Raw genomic sequence first — 19,192 nt, 5'->3', positions numbered from 1 at the left:
CCCTCAGTCTGAAGAACACTGTTCACATCACAGTACTTGCTGTGGTAGGGGCCGACCCGCTCCTACATCGATCCATAGAAGGGAGCAACTTATTCTTTCGTACGCAGCGGAGAACGAGTCATGGACCTTCCCACAGTAAAGAATTACAATGTTTAATATGAGTCATTAGATCCCAAACTCCAGTCTCGGCGCAAGAAGATGACCGGATAAATTAGTTTACTGGGTTACTTGTTCTGTGTCTACAAGGTGCGATCGGAAAGTTTCAAGACTGCGCGTATAAAAACCCGTACACTTATCTCAGGTATTAAATTCATCCATCACCCTCGGAAGTAGTTCCCCTGGGAGTGAACACAACGATCCCAGCGCCGCTGCCAAGCCTGGAAGCATCCCTGGAAATCTTTCTTTCTCAGCCTGTCAAGCACCATCTGCGATTCTGCCTGAATCTCTTGCCAAAGACTCGCCAAAACGGCTACGGAAACCTATGAAATGCTAAAGCAAGCATTTGGGGAGTCCGCAATGGGTCGTGCACAAACTTTTGTGTGGCATTCACGTTTTAAAAATGGCCGAACCTCTGTCGATGATGACGAGCGTTCTGGACGACCATCATCGAGCACAACGCCCGAAAATGTTACGAAGATCGACGTCGTACCATCAACGACTTGTGCGACATTGTTGGGATAGGCTATGGGACCTGTCAGCTGATTCTAAAGGAAGAACTCCACATGCGACGCATCCTGTCTGAGGACCAGAAGCAGAATCGACTTCTCGTTTGTCAGGAGCTCAAAGATCTTGCAAGAACCGACCCCAACTTCCTTTCTAAGCTCCGTGTGACTTCTTCCTCTTCCCAAAGATGAAAATTCAGCTAAAGGGAAGGAGATTTGAGACGATAGAAGAGATTCAGGCAGAATCGCAGATGGTGCTTGACAGGCTGACAAAGAAAGATTTCCAGGGATGCTTCCAGGCTTGGCAGCGGCGCTGGGATCGTTGTGTTCACTTCCAGGGGAACTACTTCGAGGGTGATGGATGAATTTAATACCTGAGATAAGTGTACAGGTTTTTATACGCGCAGTCTTGAAACTTTCCGATCGCACCTCGTACGTTTTCCGGAGATTCCTTGCTCAAAATATTGATATCGGTCTGAAGACGTAACATGAATTAAGTTTTTCGTGGTCTTACTCAGTTTCTCCAGTCAAATGCTGAGACAGCAGCTTAAATTTGCAGTCGATCTTCGTCATTTGCTGTTGACGCCTTGTAACCTACCCAGTTGGCAAAACAATTTTAAAGAGAAACGCGAGTTTTAAGAAATTTTCATCAAGTGCCTCAGTCTGTGTGGTGAGACTAGCGAGCAGTGTAAATAAATAGGCCTGATTTACAAATTAATGAACCACTTACTTACGTCGTACATGATCATATTCTTAACCAACTCTTCACAATTGCCACTTTTGTTTAAACATCGTCGTTAAATAATCCAAGAACCAAACAAATATGAAAATATCATGTCCGCTTTTCGTCAGTTGACCCCGGAGCTTCCATAATTCACTTTCGTGACGAGTGACGAGTATGTTGGCTTACACTCGGCACGCGTCAGTCGTTTGTTTCACCAGACGTTCAGTTGCCATCAACTAAATTGTAGAGTTCATTGAGTAAACACGTAGGCTTACTAACTTTTCGAGTAAAATGAATCAGTTTTACGTGAATTTGATCTTCGACGTGAGAGCCGATACTCGAACCCGGTTCCTCCGTGATATGAAGCAGGGTACCGTAATGTTTGTTCTTATGGTGGTGGTAGTAGTGACGGTGGTCAGCTGCAGTTCGTCTCGGGATTAAACCTAGGCCTGCTTCTTGTGGATTAAAGTCACGCAGAAGAGTTTCGACCCAGGCTATCACACGAAGCGCTCTACTCGTTGATATGTCGTTGTCTACTTCGGCTCCTTGACACAGATCGAAACATCTAATGGGGGTGGCAGAAATTATCCCCTCCCGCCCTCTGGCCTACTTTTCAATGTGAATATTCATGTCTAAGAACAACTCTGTAGGTGGTTGCGTGTGATTTTCAGAAGGGGTCCTTAGCCCGTATTATGGAATCACGTATGGCAGAGAACTGCTGTACAGGTGTCCCAAAAGATGTATACACAAATTGAATGAATGACATAACGACATTTTAATAAACTAGACTAGTGGTAAAAAACCTGGGGTACGCGTACCCCCGGGGGTACGTGAAATTAAAAAAAATATATATTATTTTATGATAAACACTGAATAATCAGTAATGTAATTTATATAATTTATTTTAAATGTAGATTATATACTATGTATAACTTGAATTATACACCAACAAATTTGGGGGTACAAAGTTGAAGAGAAATTATATTTGGGGGTACGCAAAGACATCTTAGGGGGTACGTGAAATTAAAAGAAACATATTATTTTATGATAAACACTGAATAATCAGTAATGTAATTTATATAATTTATTTTAGATGTAGATTATATACTATGTATAACTTGAATTATACACCAACAAATTTGGGGGTACAAAGTTGAAGAGAAATTATATCTGGGGGTACGCGAACAAAAAAGGTTGAATACCACTGAACTAGACCATCTTTGCCAGCTGTGTCATCTGTTAAGTGTGAACCACACTAGGTCCCACTCGTAAGAACAACAAACGGGCCTCGATAACGAGCTTAATATTTCATATTATGATGTTTATCTTTTCGGGACTTTCTGTATCATTTGAAAAACCAACTAGAAACACGTACTTTAATTTAATAGTGTATGATGACCTGTGTGTGTTTTCGGAGAGAAATGAACTGTTATGGAACACCAGAATACACTTCTAGATTTATGACATCTGGTGATTTAAGTTTCTTTTTTGGGGGGAGTGTACTGCCGAAGCCTGGAGTACCAATCCAATGGATACCGGGGTCCTTTCCCCGGAGTAAAGCACGGCCGGGGCGTGATGCTGACCACTCGCCCCCATCTAGTGCCGAGGTCAGGAATGAGTAGGAGCTATAAAACCTCTCCCTCCAAGCGCCTACATGGCGTATAGTGGGACAGCTTTACTTTACTATAGGGGGGTTAGTATGTGCAGTTTGTCCGTACGTTAAACAATTTTCGTGAATGACACGTTGTTATTTGGACTGATATTGAAACTCGGAAGGCCTGACACTTAGGAATACCAAAAATGCTCTTAATAGCCTAATTTCTGAATTTAGGTAATGGCATTTCGTACACTGATTATCCAGATATGAGGACTCGAACTTCCATACGTGATCTTCACATAAGTGCTAGTTTCTTGTCTGCCGGGGAATACAGATTGCCAAGTTCATTTTGCCGTGAGACCTGGTCCTTGGTATTATTTAATATTTCTTCTACAAATTTGGTAATCTACTCCATACAGTAACGACTGGAACATATCACCAGTTATAGGAGTGATAACAAAGTGAAAAGTTGAGTTTTAGTACGTGTTGCTTTTTCCTTTAGGTAACCACAGCTTCCTTTCCCCCCCCCCCCCCCATTTTCAAAACCATTTAATGCTCAGAAGCTTTATCATACAAAAATGCACCCCAAAACGAAAAAATGCCTTTCCATTCTCACATTTTAATCTGATATAAAATGAGATGATAAAGTTGCGTCATATTGTGATAAATATATATTTGTTTAAATCTTGTCAGTCTAATCACAATAAAATTCCTATTAAATATTAAAATATTACTATAATTAACATTTAAATATTTAAAATATATTAAAATGATGTTCTCTATCGAAATGTTCGATTTACATTAGAACATCGTGTCGTGTGAAAAGTGATGTTCTAATGTAAATCGAACATTTCGATAGAGAACATCATTTTAATATATTTTAAATATTTAAATGTTAATTATAGTAATATTTTAATATTTAATAGAAATTTTATTGTGATTAGACTGACAAGATTTAAACAAATATCTGATATAAAAGTAGGTCTATCCCATTTTCGGTCGGACGATGCTCGTTTGTTAGTAGTTGAAGTTAATTTGTTGGCCGTACTACAGGTGACCCTAAACTGTCTTACGTCCACCTGTTCTTCTTCTCGTGGTGCGACGAATTGCCTCTTTTCACGAATCTTGGCAAGAGATCGTTTGTTCTATTTTCTTGTCTGGGGCGGGGTTACTTCAAGATGGCAACCGGAAGTAGCGTGTAGTACTAGTGGTTCGCGTGATGAAAACGACTACAGCGCTCTTCATGGCGGTGACTGCTGCAGTTGCCATCTTCATTAACCCTTTGAAGCCGAAGATCGTCTGAATATTATTTATGAATTCAGTCCGTACCGCGAAGAAAACACTACACCTCACCATTACGAAAATCAGCTGGTTAACCCTTTGAAGCCGAAGCTCGTCTTCATAATATTTACGAATCCAGACCGTACCGCGAAGAAAACACTTCACTTAACCATTAGAAGTCGAATCAGGCGGTACCACATAAGATTTAACAAAAGAACATCCCGGTCAAAGCCTTAATAAGGAACTTGCTTCAATAATCAGTCCTGTCTTCATCGGATTCTTCAGAATGCCAATCCCACCTTCCCGCAGGCCACTCTCTAGAGAGGCTAGAATAATCTTTAAATCTGTCATTTTGACTCCGGCCTCTGTCATTTATATGGTTCCCGTTTTACCCGGCGATTCGCAGGAAGGCAACCCCCTCGTATAACGAGTCACTTGTATTGTTAATGATTAGGGAGGGGGTGTGAGAAGGAATTTAAGTGTTTTAGAGTTTTAATCCAACATCTGCTTGGAAGGAATTGATTTACCACGAAAATTCTACCGAATGCTGTGATGTTTCTTATTTGAAAAATTCCGCGATTGAGTCTCGGCTATGTTTAGTGAGATTCATCATTTTACTCAGACCCCTCCAGGTATATTAACTCAAAAGAGAACCACAAACGCATCCTTCACCAAGTCATAATAACTCGCCCTTTCCATCCAATGTGACCTGTTGAGAGTTAAGAAAACGATATTAAACAAAACAAAAGAAACTCAAACACGCGAATAAGACGTGGTGTGCTACTATATAGAACGGACTCGTACTATTGAAATTTACCTCATAATGCAGGTAACCATGCGGTAGGTAGTGCATTAAGGAAATTCGCTTTTGGGCGTTGTTCCATAAATGATTAATGGTTGCCTCCGATTGACAGTATAGACTTACATGCCTGATAAAGTTATATGTAATCTTAGACATCATTTCCCTCAGACTAGGGGTCGGGAACCAGTGGCCTGTTATATAGTTTGGGAAAGGCAAATATTTTGTTACTGAGAACCACTGACATAAATAGATATATATTTAAACATTATCTAAGCGTACGGCCCTAAGATTGCAAAAAAAAAAAAAATTTTAACGAAACAATATTAAAATTACTGTGTCATTGATGCTAATAATTTAAATTTAATAAAATTAACAATTACTTGGAATAGAAAATGTTGCACTAGTATGATGTACAGCCGACTGGACGGCGTTATATTGCGTCAAATGGACGATAAAGGTTAATGGTAGCTAACCACTCTGTGATGCGTTAGGTAGTTTTCTTTGTACGTTATCTATTGTCAATGTTTTAATATTTTAAACATAGGCAATGGATAATGTTCTAAACAAAATACCATAACAATGATATTACACCACTGTCATCGAATTTTATCTGTAAAACACTGCTGTTTGCATATAATTATATAGGACTGTAATGTGAGATCCTCATTGCGACATGATTAGTATCTCTGTATTAGTGAACGACTGTTACATATTAACACAGAAACATTGACATGATCACACAGCTACCATAACAAAGTCCACAGCCTAGATACAAGGATAAGTATTTTCATGAACAGAAATTAACAAACTTTCAAATCAAGGACAAATTAAAGTGATATGACATATATCACAATATTCTTGAAAGGATAATTTTCAGATAGTATTCCATTCCACTGTATTTGGTTTGAGAGAAATTATTTCAAACACAGGCACATCTTAAGTAATGCTGTTACTGAACACACAGATACATTTTCTTCGTAGCAAATTCTGGATTGGATAACATATAATGTAAATACAGCCATGAAGCCTCGAGCTCAACAAATTCTGAGCACCAGATCACAAAAGCAAATATTATTTTCTGTAATATTGTTATAAAAATGTTTCTATGTTCACACATGAAAAATAGTAAAAGTTTGTGATCTGTAGTTCCAATTCCATCACTCAGATTGCAGCTTCAGTAAATGGGAAAACTGTTACTGGTCGAACAACTCATTTGAAACTGATAACAGGCAATCCACAATTTTTTACATATAGATTTCCTTTATTGTATAAACCTAGCTACAAATATTTTTGAACAATGCCTGAAACATGTGCTCGAGTCTCCATCAAGAATTTTATCACATGTTACACTCTAATAAATAAGATATTGTAGATGCGTCATATTGTGATTTATAAGTATTAAAAATATAGTATTAAAAATATATTAAAATTAGCCGTCAATCACAATATAATATTATTAAAAGATTAAAATATCATTTTACGTTCCCTATCGAGTACTCGATTTACATGTGGAACATACACGACATGTTTCGGCTATATATAGCCATCATCAGGTGTTATGTATTTAAACTTTTCACTGAATTACTGATTTTTAATGTTTTTTAGTCTTCATTTTTCTTCTGATGTTCTTGTCCTTTATATTGTTTCTTCATTCGTTGTAGTATCACAGTACTCGATTTACATGTAAATCGAGTACTCGATAAGGAACGTAAAATGATATTTTAATCTTTTAATTATCTTATATTGTGATTGACGGCCAATTTTAATATATTTTTAATACTCTAATAAATACTACTGAGATCTTTTACCATATTCTGACATTTCTGTGAAAAATCTGTATTTTATAACAGCTGGCAAAAATAATTTATTCTAATCTTCTTTAAATTTCTATCCTGGCTCTTACGTTTGGAGGTGGAAAATATAGACTATAAATAGGGCTATAAAAATTCTTAGTTTTGAGATATGTAGTCAGACTGTGTATTAAGAAATAAAATAAACTTGACCATTTACAGAGCTCATGGTGGAAGATAAAAATGATGTAATTCATTCCATCCACAGAATTCGAAAACAGAATTATCCACTGCATGTTTGAACACACAAAACTATCTTAAATAATAGTAGACTCAGTTAAGTGCTTCAAGGTCTCCATTTTCAAGCCTAGGAACAATATTAAAGTTAGAATACTGCTATTTATCGAAATTAATCCTAAAACTAAGTGCCAATATGGCATACATACATGTATATTCCATTACAAACACAGGATTGAATCCATACATATATAAAATTTTAATATTCATTTAATAAATTCTTATAGTTTTCAAATTTATTTTCTAAAAATAGGACACACTTTATGCAGTAGTGAATCCGATCAACAAGTTTTATTTCATGTTACCATTCTGAGAAATGTTACAGTTCGTTCATTACCATATCTAGCCAAATCCTTTCTGAGTAAACAGGTATTATGATTTGTAGGCTTCAATTACTGCATGTACCCTTGATTAGGCAGAACAACATTACATGGCAAATTTCTGAAACATAACCCAGTTCACAATTTAATCAAATTAAATGATAAGTCAAAGTTTGAAGAGTTTTTGATGATGGTGTGACACACTGTGTAAAATTATTTTTTTCTTTATTTATCCATCAACTTGGTGTTTTAAAAATCACATTTTGAGAGTTTGTTTTACTTCCATCTTCAAGTGAAAGGACATAAACAATAATCTGCGGGGTCCCCTGGCCAAGATATTCTCAAACCTGGACCATCTAGACAATGGACGAGGCCAAAGACAAAATTTAATATAAATAATAACTATTTTGTCTGAAGCTATCATATGAGAAGCTGGAAGTAATAATTTGGTAAATACAATAGTAAATTTATAGATGTATTTTTTATTTTTATCACAAAGGACCTGTAAGAACTAAAAGACACTTCACATTTATAAAAGGAATAATTTTATAGTGCAGAAATACTTGCTGTGCATTACAGACAGAATTGTTTCACCAAATATACGGTGCTGTACCAATTTCCTGTTTTGCAAAATTCTGAAGTAAAAACGAAACAATACAGTGAAACCTCAAAAAACTGCGCCTCGTTATACCATGGACTTGGATATACCGCGGCTGTGATCATGTCTCCCAGTATGATTACATATGTTTCATATATTTCACATATAATGCAGATACTGAAGCTGTCCCCTGAAACCTATGTTATATCGAGGTTCCACTATATCTTGGATACAAAGTGAGTTTTAAAGAAAAAAATAATACATCTGGATGTAAAGGGATGAGATATTAAAATTCTATGAAATGCATACCAGTTAACATAGAGATACAATATTTCTTCATTAACACTGATAGGGTTAGAATGTAACAAAAATAATTTAGGTTTAACCAAAATTAACTGACATGACAAGTCTCTTCCAAGCAATTTAAGAACCATTACCTTGTACCAAATCAGACTGTTAGGTGCCTACCAGCAGCCTATCTACTACTGAACATTCTGGTAAAAATATCAACATATCAATACCATACATTCTATCAGTATGTCTTAGGTTTACATACTCTGTTTCTCACACAGATACCTTGACGCTAAAATTAGGAAGACCTGGCATCTACTTCACACAGTGGTATACTGAAATATGTTGGAGGATTTTCTAAAACCTCAAGATAAATTCTTGAGTGTTACTTTAAAAAGAGCCTTCTCAGTTCATAATTTACAATGTCATTTGAAGCTAAATAACCTATAAACTTGATAAATCATCATTAAACCAAGAACCAAATGAACTGAAAGGTGATGTGTTAGTTTTAACATTAAAGGAGAGAAATATTGTTTTAGATACAGCTTTGAACCGTAGCTTACGAATTACCTTCAAACTTCTTCCTCTGTCATGGCAGGAAATTAATTCTCTGTGTCTAGTGAATTTTGTTCCAGTTCATGCATAAATTTTAGAAAAAGTGGTTCCGTGTGCACAGAATGGGAAAAAGCATGTTCTTAACATTTTCATTAATCAAATAGGGTATGGAACTGACAACAGTTCAAGCCTGGAAAATTACCTTTCATTACTTTAAATGTAAAATTATAACTTTGTTTTGAAACAAAGGATTATACATATTCCAAAATATTATGAAACAACACTGGGAATTACAGATTACAAGTTAATGGCAAGTGATTAGCACTTCAAAAACTAACTATTTGCCCAAAAGAATTTATGTAATTTTGTAAATTTTCCCCAAGTCATTCCAGAAATATGATACAAAAGAAAAAATCATAAATAATCTTCAGATTTGTGCACAAACAAACAATATATAAAAATATATCTCATTTCTCAGCATAGTCCATTTATTAACATAGATTACTTCACAGTAAAACTATAATGCTACAATCAATAACACAACAGTTATCGGTGGCACGCAACTGGAGGGCTAGGGAAAGGAAATATGAGAGGGCCATGAAAGCAGGAAGTGAAGGAAACCACACACATTTCTCAATTTCCCAAAACCAAGACAACAAGGATTGTGAAGTTGTCTAAAATACAACAGATTTTATACAAAACAGGAATTCAAGTTATAAATATTTTTTTTATTATTTGAATCATAAATAAGTTTATCTGCCAGGTCAAAGATGTTGGTTTTCAGTTTATATATTTTTACACTTTCAATGAACATAAATCAGACACGATCCAAGACACTCATTTCTCATTTAATCATATTTACTACCTTCATCACATTATTCCAAATTGGTAAAAATTTCATTATGTTCTTTGTTTCCTTCACATCACCATGGCTATAGAAACTAGGCTATTAGTGATGACCAACCTGATGTCACATATTTCACTACCTGATAACCCAAAAACTATAAATCACAAAATTTTCCCTAATAAACCAGGGATAGCAAAATGTGATGAAACATCTAAACCACAGAAATATATGTATATGTACATACTAATCAAAGAAAAGTTTCCGAACATACACACAGTATATGTGCATACTATTTACAAGCTTTAATTTACATGTTATGCATATGTATTCTTATTTGAGAGTTAAGAACGAAGTTCATACAACAGCATGAAAGTAAATCAAAAGAATAGGCCACCTTTACTTTCCGTTACGCAGCAGCTCAAAGTTTTCTTGGTTCTCCCTGTTGCCTGTTGTACAAGCTGGCCCCTATCTCAGATCTTTGGCTATGATTAGTGTGCTATCAAGACTGCGTGATCACATTTCAGTCTTTGTTGCTGGGAAAAGTTTAATATTACTATAATTCCATATTTATAAACTATATATATGCATTTATATGTATATATTATATATAATCTTTGGAATTGCATGTTAGGCCAATAGCACACTAAATAAATAATGTTACATAGACTGGATTAATATCTGAACTATAAAATCCTTATTTTATACCCTCACTGTGGCCACTTTATTGTTCTTATTGTTAACAAATTTCATAGTCTCTTGTGTGGGAAATACATCTTAAAAATACCTTTACTAAGCTTTGTTACCCATAAGTTCCATGGAAGAGCCTGAATGAACAATACAAATGTACCATACATGTTCAATTAAAAGCTGAGGCTTAAATGAATAGCAGCAAGAGTTTGAATTATACCATTTACTGGTCATGTCCCAGCATAGGAATTGTAAATTGTAGGTACTGAACAGGTAATTTGCTAAACTCGTCTGTTTTAATTCTTTTCATAATTTAAGAGGAGGAGAATTTTTAAATTTAATTAAACATTTCCAAACTCATGTATTTTATTATATTAAATAAATAAATACATACATAAATATTTTATGAAATATTACGTCTTAAACAGCACTGAGATAAAACTGTAGCTGGATAGTAGAACAGAAATTGAAGCCCAAGCTATTATTCAAACATTTACAGTACCTTTATTGGGAAGCTTTCATTGTCTCCTTTACTACCCTCAGATGAATGACTGCTTGCATTCACAACTCAGTTTCTGTTGGGCTGTGCACCCATGAAGTCAATTTTCCATCTCTCTGTTGGACTTCATCAGTACTAGAGGCAGAGTCAGAACGTGACCTGGGAATATGAACAAGCACTGCTGATGAAATATCCCCACCTCCTCCACCGATATGGCGATTAGTGTACAGCACTGGAGCATAAGATGTTGCGTTATCAAGCAATATGTTACTGCTCCCTGCCTGCAGTCGTAGTGAGCAATGACGTGGCCCCACAGTAGTCTCGGCATTCTTTGGTTTGTTATTGACAGTTTTGCTGGATACTCCTACTGTTGGCTTATCTGAAGAACTCTTAGCCCATGTTACATCTGAAACAGTCTTATTCTCAACATTTGCCACATCACTCAAGTATGTTCTTCCTTCTTGACTCTTCATCTTCATAGCATATGTTTCACTCCCTCTGATATGGAACTTTGCGACTCTATTCGGTTGACAGGTATCATTACCATATAAGGCTTCCCTATCACCTCTGTTACTCAGAAGTTCAGAACCATCTAGAGGCAGCAACTGAGAACAGTCAGTATCTGTACCCTCAGATACTTGTTTTGAAACGTCATTCTTAGATTTGGAAACTTCAATACTTTTAACAAAACTTTTACCATTTTTTGAGAATAATGTGGTTTCCTTGTTAATACTACCCTTTGGGCAGGTACTACCATTCTGTTTACAACTTTCACAATTTTTACTAGAACTTTTATTTTTGGTATTACATCCTTCATTTTTTCTGGAAGACAAGGGCATTTTGTTGTCACTGTCTTTATTGCAATAATTTTCATCACCAATTACTTGTTTTGGAACTCTGACAGAATTATCTGAAGTATTCGTAAAAGGGACTTGATTATTCGAGGTTGTTCCCAACAGAAATAAAGTGTCACTTTTCTGGTTGCTTCCACTTGTGATACTCCTACTAGCAACATCACCGTTTCTTGTTGCAACAACATCAACATATCGAACAAGACCCTGACTAGCCCTATTTGAAGTATCTGTAACACCATCACACCTGGAAAATAGACCAAACATAACCAAAGAATTTCACAAACTCATTCGACAACACAGTAAAACAGTAATGTAAGTATTGCTAGTGGTGTCCTGACTTACTACATCATTAAAGTTCAATACACATTAATTATTAAGAAAACATGCATTAAAATGTTATAACACATCCTCACAATTGCCTGGATGGGGTGAGGAAAATTAAACAGCAGCTTCGAAAAATTAGCAGAAATAGTGCCATAACAATAGGATTATTAATACTGACCTTACATTGGTTGCACAGCGTACACACAGAATTGCATGGTCCATTATTGGAGTTGCTTGTGTAGCGCAATCAACAAGACCCTGTCGTGGACAAGTGCAGCTGTCACAGTGCTTTATATTAAGACGTTCACGTTCTCGTTCCTCCAAAACTTTGGCCATGATAGCAGCTGATACTATGTCAACAGGAGGTTTTGAGCTGGAAGACTTTTCATGACAGTCCTCATCTTTATCTGAAATTAAAGTTACCAGATGAGACTGTCACATAAAACTCCTGCAATGAAAAAAAATTGTTATCTTTTTTATAATAATAATCCGTGGCGTAACAGCTCCAGAGAGCCAAAGCCAACTAGCTGGCCTCACGTTCACATGCCTAAGCAGAGGTGAACGATCATCCAACCAGATACAGAGTGACGTGTGGTCAGCACGACGAACCCCCAGCCATTGCTAGTTTTCCTGACCGGATTACGCTACTCATTGTAGCTCCCCAATTTCCTCACGATGCTGGGTTGGCACCGGTCCCATACACTGGTCGAAAGCTCGTGAGAAAATTTCTTCTCCTCCGAGACTCGAACCAGCGCGCATTTCGTATCACCGGTCCGAAGCACGATGCCTCAGACCGCGCGGCTACGGCGCGGGACATCTTTTTTATAAGACTGAAAGTTATTCTTTCTACTCAACTTTTTTACCTCTATATTCCTACTGCTTGTATTATTTTTAGCTTACACCAAAGATGAATTGCCAACACAAGCTCACTTTTATACCATAACTCTTCTGAAACCAGTAACAGTGGGCAATCTATAATATGCAGAACAGAAGGTAGCATCTGTTTGCTACTAAATAATAAAATAAATCATAGTTCATTACATGCGAGTAATGGAAAGAATAAACACCCAAACACATTCCAACAGTTACATGGAAAGGGTTAGAAAAATATTCACAGGGAACAGAAATAAATGTATTTACCTGCTGAAACTTTATTAATGGAATACACCATTGCAGTAGGTGGAAATGTTGGAATGGGTACTTTGATAATTTTTGGTTCTGATTTGTTGACAGCGGTGGTTCCACTATTCCCATCAGATGGTCTTCGCTTACTGCTCACGTATGTTCTCACTTTCTGTTGCAAATCTGCTGGCAACTGCGACACATACAATTCATTAAATAAAATTACACCACCTTTCCACACAGCTATGATCTATTTTCTGTGAAAATGCATACAGCCTTTCATATTGTCATAAAGAGAACAAGAATAGGTATCAATAAACAATTCAGCATTTGCTAACAGATGAGAGAAACAACTGATTATATTAAATCATTGCCTGTAACATCCTACACAGTATAATACAGCCATGACGTTGAACACAACTGTCACCTGTCAGCTCTTGGCTGGAACTGCATGACTCACTACCAAGTGCAAACAGAAAGTGTCACTAAAATTATTCACACAACATTGTGTTGGGTACTGGTTATTGTTATGTGTAGATATGGGCTGTATTACTGATAAACAGCATATTTTTATGTATGAACCATTTTTGAAATGTGGTTCTGTTAGAAAGTGTTAGAAGAAATTTTGCCATGAATTTCCTAAGTATCACAGTTACAAGCACAACAGGCATCCATAAACTAATTAAGAAAGTCAAGTCTACTAGGTCACTTCTGGACAAGAAACCTGCTTCACAAATGCCATGTGCTTACCAAAGAAAAACTAGACAAGTTAGGGTGAAAAAATGCATACAACATTTCAGTCAACCTGAAAAAGAAAGACTATTGATAGGTACACATGGAAGGATGATACTAAAATGGATCTTATAATGGAATACGAGGGTGTGGACTGGACTCATCTGACTCTTATAAATATGATAATGAACCAACAGGTTCCATTATTATTTTTTGTGCAACTGAGACACTATTAGCTTTCCAAGAAGGACTCTGCTTCCTGGAGTTACTTACTGGTACACACCTACCCTGAGAGTTGTGAATGAAGAATAAACTGGCTTATTCCACAGAGGGCAGTGCCATGAAAATGATGATCTACATGGCCAACACATACAAATGATATGCAAGTATTAATGAGAGAAATATATTCATGCACAAGCATATAAATGGCTGGTACATTAATATTTACCATATCAAATTTATGAGAAACAAAGTTAGCAGGCTTGCACTGTAAGAGCTGTATAGCAAGATTCACATCATTTCTGTACCGTTCCTGTAAAACAAATCAAAACAAATATCACAGTCTTGTTCCACAAGTAGAATAGCCAGCTTTCATTTGCATTGCAACATACATTCTCATCTTGAAGATGACAAATCTTTCCTTTGGCCTCAACTAGTTTTTGAGTCAAGCTTGTCACATCTCTTGTTAGTGAATTCTTCTCTGTTTCACACTTATCCACAATTTTCAAGAGCTTATCCTCCAGATTCTGATTAACTTTTTGTACACGTTTATGGGACTCATACAGCCTGGAAGAAAGTAACTGTTATCTCCATATTCCAAAACATACACTGCATAAGCAAAAGAACTAGTAAATTGATGGGTAAGTGTTAATGATGCTTTTCAACTGCATAGAATGAATCGTAGGATGATGCTGAATTACAAAATGCAAATTATGCTGAATGAATTGGTCACAGATTATTTTAGGACGTAATCTAAACATTTACCTATATGGGCTGAAGAACGCTACAGAAATCTTAGAACAGTCATAGTTATTATCCATGAGGAAAGTATTGACTGACCTTTTTCAACTTTTACAACAGACTGAAGTGGTACATCATACGGAAAATAAATTCTTATGTAATGTAAAGCATATGCAAAAGTATACGTGAACTGCAAGCCAACGTAAAAGCGTCAAAAGAGTGTTTAATAAGGCTTTATAATATGTATAATGTTCTAAGCTCTGTATTGAGTTACAAGAGATATAATGTTTACTGAATCTTTGATACCTTGAATATTTTTCTTGCCAAGTTAATAATTCTTCAGCGAGTGCTGCAAATTCACCATTGGGAAATTTTTCTGCTTCAGTAAGAAAATTTGTTTCCATGTTAACAATGTGGTGTTCACGTTCCAAAATGCGCTGCTTCAGATTTTCAATCTCCACATGAAGATGCAGATTTGTTTGATCTGAACAATTCTTGCAACTCCAGCCACATTCCTGCAATAAGTATTATAAATTTTCAAGGCTCTAAATGCCTTCATCTGAGGACTCAGTGTGAGAATCTTTTTCACTTCTATGCAGTACTTGCATGTATAGAGGAAACAGGATACCACAGTCAGTACACGACTGACTACAGTGCGGACTGGGGTTTGATTCATGGCATGGGCAAAAGGATTTTTCTTCTGTCCATACTGGCTGTGGGGCCCACCCAGCCTCCTATGCAATGGGTAGTAGGGGAGGAGTCTTTTCCCCAGGGGTAAAGCAGTCAGGGAATGGTACTGACATCTCATCCCACATAGTGTCAAATTTAAGAACAAGTAGGAGCTATGCCTCCCAAGTGTCTTCACAGCATGTTTCTATGCATGAAATCAACATACATACTTTCAATTCAAACTTCAATGTTTTCCATTATATTAGAAATATTTACAGTATCTTTCAGGCTACTGTCAATATTACTATAAGATCACGGTGCTCTGGCACATATAATGGCTTCAGTACACTGTGCTTAGTACTGGTAAGATAATGTTGGCATTTAGTGTGGGAACCATGGTCTCAAGACTTGCTAATGTAATCTCAAAAGTATTTTCTACTTAAATTATAAATCTGTAATGTTAAATAATGAATAACTGTCAGTCAGTAATGAGTTTACACATATCATGTGTCTACATCAGTGGTCCCCAACGTGGCGCCCGCTAAGCCTTTTTTTTTGGGTGCCCGCGTTGGTATGGAAAGAGGTTATACTGAATAATGAAGGCCATTCAACCATGAACATTATAAAATCAAAGCACAGATCTCAACTTACTGATGCCAAATGAATGAATCCACCTTCACTTATTTTGAATCCGTATGTCTCTCTCTCTCTAAGTAATAGTTCATGTTCTGAGAAACCGTAATGTCCTTAAGCACAAATTATAACAAACAAATCATTATAATGTAGAAAGTGTGGCAATACCAAATAAAAGATTAAAGTAAAAAATGTGAACAAACTGACAGTTGGCTTCATAATAAATAACAGTGTGGTATTAAAATAAATAGAATAGACATCCACCTGCCTTGCATGTAATAGTGCGTTGTGCCATCATCTAAAACGTGCACACTTTGGTATTACAAATCTTGACTGCTGTGTTGTCATAACCTTTAAACCTGAAATTTGTATGCAGTTCTACTGCAAAGTTGTAAACCCGTGTAAAAAAACATGTATCAATTATACCAAAATAAAAATCTTTAATGGCCACCGAACACATGGAGAATTATCTGCTAATTATTAATATTACTAAACACACAGTACTGAAGGTCGATTCGGTGACGTCTGTCACACAAGCATATAGCTTATATGATGTGTTCACCACATTCACTACTATCATCACACGACATTAATTTCTCATAAACACAACTCTAATTCAAACACATAAACTTTTGTTACTTAAGGATGTTATTCCCGTCAACGTGTCAAGGAATACTAGGGATTGTCACACACAAATTACAGCAGCTCCATCTATTGCATTGCATCCCAATAATGTATTCCACGGGTTAACAATTTTAGCTGGTATTGTCTGTGATATCTTGAAATATAATCAGTGCAGAATTGTCATTACTTGAAAATTAGAGCCAATATGAGATACCATTGCTTAAGGAGTTTTGTTGGTCAACGTGTTTTCGAGCAAAAAAGGTGCATATAAATATAAAATGACTACGTTCGTATAGTGTAATTATGTTACTATTATTTCTGATAAATTATAAGCTTGAAGGTGCTGTAGTTTCCAGTGGCGGCTCGTGCTTTCTCTGACGGGGAGCTTTGCACAGCGAGATTTAAAATAAAATTCTTAAATTCCGGTGTATGTTAATATCGTCAAATGCAAGTATCAGTGGCTACAGCGTCAGTGGAACCGATATTACTACTAAGGAGTTTTAAGTCGTTTTGTCAACACCCTCATGCTGAAACCTATTTTTTGCATACATTTTTATCACATCTGCAGAATGTGCCTAGATATTCTTTATCCTTCATTAATCCCATATAAAACGCCTGTTACACGAATTGCCTCTTCAAACGGGACACATCTCGTAAGGCTGTACCTGAAGGTGCTTTGTCACATTTTGGGACGTCGCAGCTGTTAAATTAGAAATATGTTATATGAACGATTCATATTTATATATTATATTCGCATATGTGTAACAGTGTATATATATATATATATTCCAACATATATAAATTACAATGATGTCTAAATATTTTGTGGGTCGCTTCCCCTAGAAGGACTGTATGAAAACAGTGGCCAATTATGAACAAACACTGTTGTTTTTCCATTCAATTTTCTGACTTCATTCCGACAAGTTGGTTGCAATGATGAAATCTAGTTTGGAAATAAAACTACAGAGGGTTAAAGAGGCGAATGTGGTATCCACCATTTTGTTAAGATGTGTTGAAGTTCAATAGTCTTAAAGTTGTAATATTTCATGAGTCCCTTAAATCCGGAGAGGAAACCATAGTGTACTATTTATCTTCAGGTAATGTAGAATATAATACTTTTCCTCAAATGATTGACTGTGTATCTACTTGTAGTTCGCAGTAATCAATCTGCATATGAAAATCTTCTTGTGTACTTAGCTTGTATATTTACTGCTCGCAAGCAGGAATTTATATGGATTGCGGAGAAATATTGTAGTAAGAGAGTTTTATAAAATGTTACATGTGCAACGTGTACTTTATGAACTTTCCGATCTAATATACCTAGCCTCGGCTTGCAAGTCAAGAGTTGGCATATTCGCGCCAAGTCACCGGAATTTATATTACGGTATCCACGAATGTAATTAGATTTTGTACGAAGCCGATTGCTACGTCATCCAGTATCGAAATCAATAATTGTTAACTAGAATCTGCTCAAACCTCCTTGTGGTTTACGGTTTGAATGACTAAAATGATTATATTTTTGACGTAAATACGCCTATACGGAAGGGTCATTCGGCAAAAAAGCGTTAGGAAGGTGTGTAAGATCCATACCAAAAATGTGTAAATTGTTATGTCATCTATTCGGCATTGTTGTGTTTCATTACTGCCGTCAACAATCCGCTTTCGTTATTGCGGAAGGAGCTTTTCTGTGAATCGCTTGTAGAAGAAGTGCGTCTTAGAGTAGATAATATTGTGCTGTTAAAAACGTTTTAGAATATCACAAGTACTTATCTTATATAAGAATTATTAAGAAATCTGTGATACTGCCCTCCACTCTCTCCATTTTAGTTTTGATTAAATTGATCATTGCCGGTGGACATTGTGGTCTCTTACAATTGAACAAAGTTTGAGGTAAGGGATTCCTATTTATTGTTCCTGACATTTAATGTTTTCATCTGCATTTGTGAGCTCGTGTAAGAGAATTAGGCTTGTCTTCGTTTGACGTAAATACGTCTATACGGAAGGGTCAATCTGCAAAAACAGCGTTAGAATAAAGCTAATATATAAACTTCCTTTCAATGTATTTATTGCCTAAATATAATTTAAACACAAAGACGTATTTACGTCAGATTGTGCGGAAACGTGTTTCCACTGTCAATTTTTTGCTTTGAAAATAGGATTTCTGTTGTTATTTACAGGTGTACTGCTCTTTCATGTGATTAATTTGTGGTCATTACAATCAGCTTCTCTTTGAGGTTATTTCAGTAACATAAAGAAGCCATGAAACTATTGTGATTTTCTCTGTTTCCTTTGTTTTTCTTTCTTAGTCCACTCCAGCAAATCAT

The 19,192-nt window shown here is 36.1% G+C and overlaps 2 protein-coding genes across 3 annotated transcripts in view; one reads left to right on the top strand and one right to left on the bottom strand.

Moving 5' to 3' along the window:
* Positions 1–5,719: 5,719 nt before the first annotated feature.
* LOC110835517 (uncharacterized) lies at positions 5,720–16,987 on the bottom strand. Its single transcript, XM_087343917.1, has 7 exons — positions 16,513–16,987; positions 15,249–15,457; positions 14,594–14,768; positions 14,431–14,514; positions 13,269–13,443; positions 12,307–12,535; positions 5,720–12,048 (listed from the first exon to the last, which is right to left on the bottom strand). Exons 1-7 carry the CDS (start codon positions 16,540–16,542, stop codon positions 11,013–11,015), a joined length of 1,938 nt encoding a protein of 645 aa, XP_087200043.1. The 5' UTR covers positions 16,543–16,987; the 3' UTR covers positions 5,720–11,012.
* A 119-nt stretch (positions 16,988–17,106) lies between these two features.
* Positions 17,107–19,192, top strand: part of LOC110835534 (RNA-binding protein 25-like) — a 29,559-nt gene continuing 27,473 nt past the window's right edge. Inside the window, exon 1 of one of the 2 annotated variants that reach the window (XM_022075830.2) lies at positions 17,107–17,129. The gene's annotated coding sequence lies outside the window, so the exon portion shown is untranslated. Of the gene's footprint in view, positions 17,130–17,819; positions 17,966–19,192 lie in introns of those variants that run through there. The other variant, XM_087343916.1, reaches the window with a different exon arrangement.

The sequence above is a fragment of the Zootermopsis nevadensis genome, unplaced genomic scaffold, assembly GCF_977971745.1.
Source record: "Zootermopsis nevadensis isolate Lab colony 2312 unplaced genomic scaffold, Znev_1.0 Znev_ptg000007l, whole genome shotgun sequence".
NCBI lineage: Eukaryota > Metazoa > Arthropoda > Insecta > Blattodea > Termopsidae > Zootermopsis > Zootermopsis nevadensis.
The sequence above is the reverse complement of the archived record's forward strand: the minus strand, read 5'-3'. Positions and strand labels throughout refer to the sequence as shown.

Excerpts from the sequence above, each read along its gene's own strand:
- LOC110835517 (XM_087343917.1), bottom strand. The coding sequence starts at position 16,542 with ATGATGGCACAACGCACTATTACATGCAAG. Across the intron at positions 15,458-16,512 it reads AACGCACTATTACATGCAAG|GAATGTGGCTGGAGTTGCAA; the intron begins GCAGGTGGATGT and ends TACTTATTGCAG. Across the intron at positions 13,444-14,430 it reads TTTCTCATAAATTTGATATG|TTGCCAGCAGATTTGCAACA; the intron begins GTAAATATTAAT and ends TATGTGTCGCAG.